Raw genomic sequence first — 8,240 nt, 5'->3', positions numbered from 1 at the left:
AGCTGAGGCTGGACCTCATGACATCTTAAAACTCTATAATACTAAAGGCAATATCATTAATATTTCCCCACAACTGGCTCCAAATAGTCCACACTCCTGCTATAAACTGGAAGTGGTCGCTGCAGACTGTAACAGTGAGCTGATAGGTATTCTCCACCTTAGCACTACTGTATTGATAAAGTTATGAATAAACATAAATGTGATAAATGTCACACGTGACCATTTGGATCATGTTGAACTCTATCTTTTAGGTTCAGATCTGGCTGTTGCTCTGGGATTTGACCTCTCTTCTATGGAGAAAAGGTAACGTTGGGACATTTAAAATGCACACTTTCTGTATGGCAAATTAAATCAGAATTTTCATTTTGGTGATATTTAATAGCCATCAAAGTAGTATGCATGCTTAAAAACGTCCTACTACCTTAAAGAAATAAGAAATCACACTTGTCTGTGACTAGCACAAGAAGAGTCATGATTCATGGCCAACAGCAATCTAGCACAAAATTGCATTTTATATGTGCCACAAACTCTGGCTCTTATTTAACCCCATAAATGAGTCGAATAAAATGTCTTTTAAACAGGTTACAGAGCCTGGAGAAAAGAATCTTAACTGAAGCAGCAGAGACTCCTGCCATTGTGTATGAGATGAAGAGACAGGTGGAGTCATTCAGAGAGAAACTGGAGGTATGAACACTGAACTACTGCATTTGAGATTTTTCATCTGCACCGGGAATTTAATGGATTCCATATATAGTTAAATATTTTCATTATTTTTTATATTTTAAGGGAAACAAGAATGCATTCAGTTGATCAAAGGTGACAGCAAAGACATTTGACGTTACAAAAATTATATATATAATGATGACGATGATGACATTGTAAGGTCCGCGCACCTGGTCCAAGGAAGGTATCCAGTGGCGGATGAAGGTCTCTTGCGTGTTCGGTCTTTTCAGCGTGCAGAGTTATTCAATTTAGGTTTAACTCAATCTGACTCCATTTTAATATCTGAATTCTAATTTAGGTTGAAAGGCACATTGGTTGTTTGTCGGTCTCTGATTATTCTTACATTCGATTATTCTAATTAACTCTTTACTTTGTATTTTTTTCTCGTTCATTAGGAATCTATGTCGCTTAGGATGCCTCACGGCGCCCGCTATGCGTGGGCTCCACGATCACCATATATTTATGGAAATATATATTTCCATAAAATGCCGTTCATTGAACTTTCTATTCATCAAAGAATTCTGAAAAATATATATATAAAACGTTTTTGTTTCTACAGAAATATTTTACACAGCAAAAATTGTTTTCAGCATTGATAATAATAAGAACCATTATTAATAATTGAGCACCAGTGATTGCTTATAATAACTGAGCACCAAATCGGCATTTTAAAATGATTTCTGGAGGATCATATGACACTGAAGACTGGAATAATGATGCAAAAATTTTAGCTTTGCCATCACAGGAATAAATTACATTTTAAAATATACTAAAATAGAAAGTAGTCCTTTTACATCTGAACAATATTTTGCAATTTTTTCTGTTTTCACTGCATTTTTGTTAAAATAAATGCAGCCTTGGTGAGCATATAACTTCTTCAAAAAAGATTTAAAAATCGGATTTATTCCAAACGTTTTGTTGGCAGTGTTTATATTTAATATTTATTTTGTGTGTTTTGTATTTCTTTCTTTTCTTATTGTTTTTTTAAAATTTTATTTTGAAATTAAGGACTTTACTATCTCTATCAGTAAACATAAGGAACATTTACCAAGTGCATGCATATTTCTATCCCTATAACATGATGTCTTTCTCTTTAGAGTGTTGAGCACCTGAGCTGGTTGGGACTGTTTAAAGACATATCAGAAGGCACCCACAAGCCCTCCCCTTTCTACCATAAAAGAACCCTGCGCAAGACCCGAGAAGAGTGTGAGCACGTCAGGCAAAAGTTCCTCCAAATGAGGTGACATTCCCAAAATTCATTATTTAAAATCTAATGTGAAAAAAACGATTTTTTCATGATTCTCCTGTATCTGTATCCTGTTATTATTGTAAAAGTTCAATAAACAGATTTAATAATAAAAAAATATATTTAAAATTGCTTCTGATTTATTTTATCTAGTTCTCTGGAGGTTTCTGAAGAGGTGAGACAGTATCTTAAAACACCAACCTTTGATAACTGGTACGTTTTTCACAAAACAAAGCATGCTAACAGAAATGCACTTTCTTTTCCTTATGTTCACTACACAGAATAGTTTTGACAATTTCATATAAATATTTAAACCGGATATGACTTGTTTTTTTCTAAATAAATGGAAAAACAGGAGTCTTCACAGTAGCTGCAGCCACATCAAAGTCCTGCACCTGTCATACATGAATAGGAAATTGTTAGTGAAGCAAAGCACAGCACTTCTAAATTAAGCATAAAGAACATGGCAGAGATCAGGCCTTTCATCTTCCCGAAGGGCCTCATATTAATTTCAATGGTGCTGCTTGAGGTTTACAAATCAAAAGCACTTCTTGTGAGCAAAGGGCTGGAGCTCCATGTTCATTAATGCAATAGACTTCCGAGTGGACTTGTTGAAACCAGGCTTCAGCTTCAGATTAATACAACAAGATATGATTCCTTTTAAGGAAAATAAAGATTTTGTGCTGTTGTAGGCAATGGGAGGACGCTGAGATCATGGTGCTGCTCCAGGTGATGTACACAGACCTGGACTTCATCTCCACCTTTAACATTGAGCTGGATGTGCTGCAGCAGTTCCTTTATGAAGTGTACCGACGCTACAATAACATCCCCTTCCACAACTTCAAGCACTGCTTCTGCGTCACTCAGATGGTAAGAGCGTGTGCAATCAGCCTCAGGATTTCTTCCAATCACTCCAATTATCCACTTCTCTATCTGCTTGATTAATAGATGTCATTCCCCAGACAGCCATCATTTCACTCACAGCGCTGCTGCCAAAACGTTAATTGTAATTTTACTGGAATCAGTTGTCTGTTTCCCTTAATTGTCCCATTAAGTGTCTATCCACAGGGTCATCGTTGTAGCTTACCAAAGCCATAAAAAGAGAAAATTATTGTGTATGTGTTCATGTTTTTGAAGGTCAGTGAATGTTGAAGGTCAGTCTTCTGTCCATCCATCCAAACTTGTGGGCCAGTTAAAGGCACAATATGTAATTTTCGCCGCTAGAGGGCGCTTATTCAAAATAAACGAAGAGACAAAGGCATAGTTAGATGACGCCGTGACTGAGTGTGGAATCATGGGAGTTGTCGTCTTCATCCCCACAGCCGATGCAATCCGACGGGACTCGGGCAGAAATCATGTTCATGGATGAGCTAATGATTTATTAACGTAGTAGAATGAAGCAGGGTGAGGCTGAAAGCCGTCGAAGCGAAACAAGGCTGCTGAACGAGCGTGACACACGGCTCGAAAGCAGCTGAGCTTTTATTATGCCACAGTCGACCGCTTCCACTTCTTCCGATTGTGAGTATGTGGGGTAAAGCAGCACTGTTTTATCATACTAGATACGTTTGAAAGTTCTGTTTTAATGGTACTCTGTGCGGTCGTCACCGGTCTATTAAAACGCACAACATATTAAAGCGTCTTTGGTGTTTCCATGTTTTCTACAAAACAAAACCGGAAATCGAGGGGTTATGACATCATTGGCAGGCGACACAATAGACACGGTCCGTGTCACTAGTTAAAGTTGCTTATTTCTCTGGATTTAAACATTCTTCGAAACATTTGGGATAATGTAAGTTCACAAGTCGGCAAAATATAACACTGTTCTAGTGGTTTTTGGATATTTTAATAAAAAAATCTTCCATTTTGTGCCTTTAAGACTTAATTAATTAGGAAAATCTTTCAATTTTCTCTAAGTAAAAGAAAGTTGTTCATCTTTAAATAAATAAATGTGTATATATATATATATATATATATATACACAAATTTTAGGGTTTCATCGACTGGCCCAACAGGACAAGTCCTGGCTATTAATATCTGGGTCCATCTGTTTGTCAGATGTATGGACTAATATGGCTAACAGATCTCAGAAGCAAGATTGACAGTATTGACCTCCTTATCATGCTAACCTCAGCCGTCTGTCACGATCTAGATCACACCGGCTACAACAATGCATACCAGGTGAGAAAGCTACTGTCTCAAGATCTGCTGCTTTTCAGTACACTGCATAAACCGATGGAAGTATCTCCTGTTTCAGATTAATGCACGCACTGAGCTCGCCTTGAGGTACAATGACATCTCCCCACTGGAAAATCACCACTGCGCTGTAGCTTTTGAAATCCTGGAAAAGGTAAAAACGCTGGTTATAGATAAAAATCACAATAGTAAACTTTAGATTTTGAATGTTTAAGCTTCGACTTTGAAAATCTCCTTGATGTACATTGATATAAATTGTTGACTTTTTCATTTTTTTAATGTAAAAATGCATTATATATGTAACTGACAATAATTTGCATGCTGTTTGTGATTGGTCTTTTTGACTTAGTTATACTAGCATATTACTCATAGTACTTTGCTATGCAGTGTGTATGTATTGTATTGTATGTATGAAAAACCAACATTAATTATTTTTCAGAGTGAAAGCAACATTTTCCGAAACTTGCCGACAGAGCAATACAAAAGAATAAGAGAGGGCATAATTAAGTATATTATTTACTCTTCTATAATCTCCACCATCATATCTATATCAAACCAAAATCTAGGTAAAAACTGAGCAACTTCTCATCACTGCAGGTTTATTCTTGCTACTGATATGACCAGACATACTGAGATCCTCAACAAGTTCAAAGCCATTCTCCCTGTGTTCGACTTCAGCAGCAAAGATCACAGAGATATGGTAAGAACAATGATATTCGTAAAGGTCTTTCAGTGATCAAACCCAGCAAACCTATATTAGCTACATTAAATGTTCAGCTTTTAGGGCTGTTCTTGGTGACAATCCCCTTGAAGGCACTTCCTGTCTTCTGTAACAGTTGATGATGATCATGATTAAAGTAAGTGACATCTCCAATGAGGCGAGACCCATGGATGTGGCAGAACCGTGGCTGGACTGTCTGCTGCAGGAGTTCTTTAATCAGGTAAATATTGCTAACCTTTTATAATAAACAAGTATCTTCCAGTGTCATGTTGGGAGCAGTGCAGAACAATTTTCATTTTAAACAACAGTATTTTGTGCTTTTATGTTATCTAATGTAAAACGAAGCGTTTTGACATCTTAATCTAGAGTGACATGGAGAAGTTGGAGGGTCTTCCTGTCACTCCATTCATGGATCGAGACAAAGTGACCAAACCGTCTTCTCAGACTGGATTTATCCGCTATGTTCTCTTTCCTCTCTTCATTGAACTGGCAAATCTTTTCCCTTGTCTGGAGGTGAGAAAGTTCCTGGAAAATCTTACACTTTAATAAGACACCATACACTTTAAAGGGTTAGTTCACCCAAAAATGAAAATTCTGTCATTAATTACTCACCCTCGTGTTGTTCGAAACCCATAAGACCTTCGTTCATCTTTGGAACACAATTTAAGATATTTTTGATGAAATCTGAGGGCTCTCTGACCCTCCCATAGACAGCAAGGTAACTACCACGTTCAAGGTCCAGAAAAGTACCAAGATGATCGACAAAGTAGTCCATGTGACTACTGTAAAGTTACAAAGCTACGAGAATAAGTTTTTGCTCAAAGAAAACAAAAATAACGACTTTATTCCACTTGTGGATGCGCGTTCACGACAGTATCACGACGCGAGCGTGTGGCGGTGCCGGCGCTGACCCAGATCAGGGTCAGCGCCGCCACACGCTCGCGGCATGATACTGTCATACTGTAGTTTTTGATTTCATCAAAAATATCTTAAATTCTGTTCCGAAGATGAACGGAAGGTCTTACGGGTTTGGAACAACACGAGGGTGAGTAATTAATTACAGAATTTTCATTTTTGGGTGAACTAACCCTTTAATAAGTTAGGAGAACTAAAACAATTTGAGATTATCAGTTACATCAAAAATGTAAAGGCAAGGCAGCGCAGGCAAAACCAAGTTTTATCATGCACTGATTAGTTTTGAAATTTTGGGCTATTTTGGTTCTGTAACATGTCTTTCAGATTAGTGGGAATTGTTTATTTAATTGCACTTTATATATTTGCATCACAAAACATATCTTTCAAGGTTGTTTTCTCAAAATTAGCCAGTAATTCCCACTGCAGTAGTACATACATACACCAAACTTGCCAGATTTATTATATATTTTGAAGGTTTTTACAGAGGGGTTTGTTAATATAATATTGACATGATTTCTGATTTATATAGCATTTTCTTAAAAGCTAAAAAAAAAATGTTCTTGCCCTGATTGTTGACACAATTTTCTGATTTATAGAGTGAGATTACAAATTTAAATCTTTAATATGTCAACAAAATGAAATAAGAATTTTGAACCTCGCTTTATCTAATGTTCAGATTTATATTTTGGAAATGTACACAAATTAGTGCATTTTAATTAGATAATACCTCATTTGCATATTTAGGCATAACATTACAGAACATTTGTAATACAAAATGTAATGTCTTAATGTACTGTAATTAGTTAACTGGGGAAGTGTGGTGATATCTATTAGTCAAAAAGTTTACCCTGTCTGCGGTGTCCTGTCTACAATACACTTCAAGATATTAATTAAGATTTAGTTTTTCTTCTACACAAGCATGTTAATTGCACCTAACTTGAAATATTGAGTTATCTCATGCAATTTGATTTGTTGACATCTGTCATGCTGTCTAGTAGAAACACTTGAAATAATAAAGAGATAATATATCATCCCATTGATTTTTCTATTTTCAGAGGTCAAGCACAACTTACTCAGAGTCGAGATTAGTGACATTTAAAGACAAACATTTCTAACTCTTACTTCTAACCTTACAGCAGCACATCATTGACCCAGTGCGGAAAGCCCTGGATTATTACACAGAGATGGAGAAACAGAACCGGGCCCAGAGTGACAAGGTGGTCAAGCCCAGCACCTCAAAAGAGCCAGAAGCTCATCCAGAACCTGGTGGGACGACAAAACCAGTCAATCTGTAATCTAACCACACTGTTAAATGTTCATTCTATAATCATAATCAATTTGAGTTTCAGAATTGTGCTTTAAGGATTAAAGTAAATTTATTTATGCTACTTTTACCAGCTAAATGTACTGTGTGTAATGTGTGTATATATATTCAAAAGAGGGTTGAATAGTTTGACTAAATATATACAAAGTGGTAATGCTTATATTTAGCCCTTTTCTAATTTGAATATAACAATTTTCATTACAGATTTAGCATAACAAGCTGAATTTAAAATGTTCAATTGAAAAGTTTAACATGAGTATCAAAATATGTTTTATGTCACACATTTGCTTTAATGACAGCATCTGGAATAAAACTACTTAATGAAAGTACTAAAATCACAGTGTCTGCTGAGATGTTTTTTTTACAGTGTACTAAAAACAGAAAAGTCTTGCGTTTTTGAAAACGTTTTGTTTACAGACGACAACGTTGTCGAAACGATCCCTGTTCACATGGATTTGCTAAAACAACTAAAAATGCTGTATTATGCATGCCAGGCCAGTAGTTGGCAATGTCACTTTGTAAATAAACACTATGCAAACATGTAATACACTTGCGCATCACAGTTTTAACAAATTCATGTTTTTATAGTTTACACAGAGGCGATAATAGTATAGTTCCCTCTCATAGGTCACTTCAATGCTGTGATGACGTCATCGCTTTGGGAACACCCACGGTGTGACGAATGTCTGAAGCCCTTATACCATCACTCCAATTTATTGGCCAAATAGTGCCTAGCACCGCCCCTCATGCATACGTAACGTATGCTATATCAGCGTGCCGCGCGCTATTTCACCAGATTTCAATTCCTTCAGGAAGCGAATCATCTGTCGCCCGTTGGAAAGCGTTTTCGTCGTGTTCTCAGATATTTCTTCAAAAGAAAAAGAGCAGTTTACTCCTCTCAGTGGACACGATGAGCCATAGGAAGTGCATCGAGCCGTGTGACAGGTTCATCACAGCAGCTATGCTTGGGCCATAATCACGCTCAAGCTGCGCTTAGCGGCCTATCCACTTGTGATAGCCTTCGGCTAAAAGTTTTGCGCTCGAGGTTCGTGGCCTTTTCGAAAGGCCTTGCGTCTAACTCCCACCAATCTGTTTCTGCGGTTGCCGAGGCGCCGCAT

At 37.0% G+C, this 8,240-nt stretch overlaps 1 protein-coding gene across 1 annotated transcript; it reads left to right on the top strand.

Moving 5' to 3' along the window:
* The first annotated feature begins 265 nt into the window (after positions 1–265).
* Positions 266–7,099, top strand: LOC107555910 (high affinity cGMP-specific 3',5'-cyclic phosphodiesterase 9A-like). The gene is made up of 12 exons (XM_016238852.1): positions 266–303; positions 582–684; positions 1,821–1,963; positions 2,123–2,182; positions 2,662–2,839; positions 4,025–4,147; positions 4,224–4,316; positions 4,602–4,669; positions 4,760–4,862; positions 4,999–5,103; positions 5,250–5,396; positions 6,935–7,099. Exons 1-12 carry the CDS (start codon positions 293–295, stop codon positions 7,091–7,093), a joined length of 1,293 nt encoding a protein of 430 aa, XP_016094338.1. The 5' UTR covers positions 266–292; the 3' UTR covers positions 7,094–7,099.
* The last annotated feature ends 1,141 nt before the right edge of the window (positions 7,100–8,240 follow it).

The sequence above is a fragment of the Sinocyclocheilus grahami genome, unplaced genomic scaffold (genome assembly GCF_001515645.1).
Source record: "Sinocyclocheilus grahami isolate Dianchi unplaced genomic scaffold, SAMN03320097.WGS_v1.1 scaffold549.1, whole genome shotgun sequence".
In the NCBI taxonomy this organism is placed as follows: domain Eukaryota; kingdom Metazoa; phylum Chordata; class Actinopteri; order Cypriniformes; family Cyprinidae; genus Sinocyclocheilus; species Sinocyclocheilus grahami.
Note: the sequence above shows the minus strand (reverse complement) of the source record. Positions and strands in the feature narration are given on the sequence as shown.

What these genes read in the sequence shown, in the direction of transcription:
- LOC107555910 (XM_016238852.1), top strand. An exon ending in GCTACAACAATGCATACCAG is followed by an intron (nt 4,148 to 4,223) that starts GTGAGAAAGCTA and finishes CTCCTGTTTCAG; the next exon opens with ATTAATGCACGCACTGAGCT. An exon ending in ATCTTTTCCCTTGTCTGGAG is followed by an intron (nt 5,397 to 6,934) that starts GTGAGAAAGTTC and finishes CTAACCTTACAG; the next exon opens with CAGCACATCATTGACCCAGT.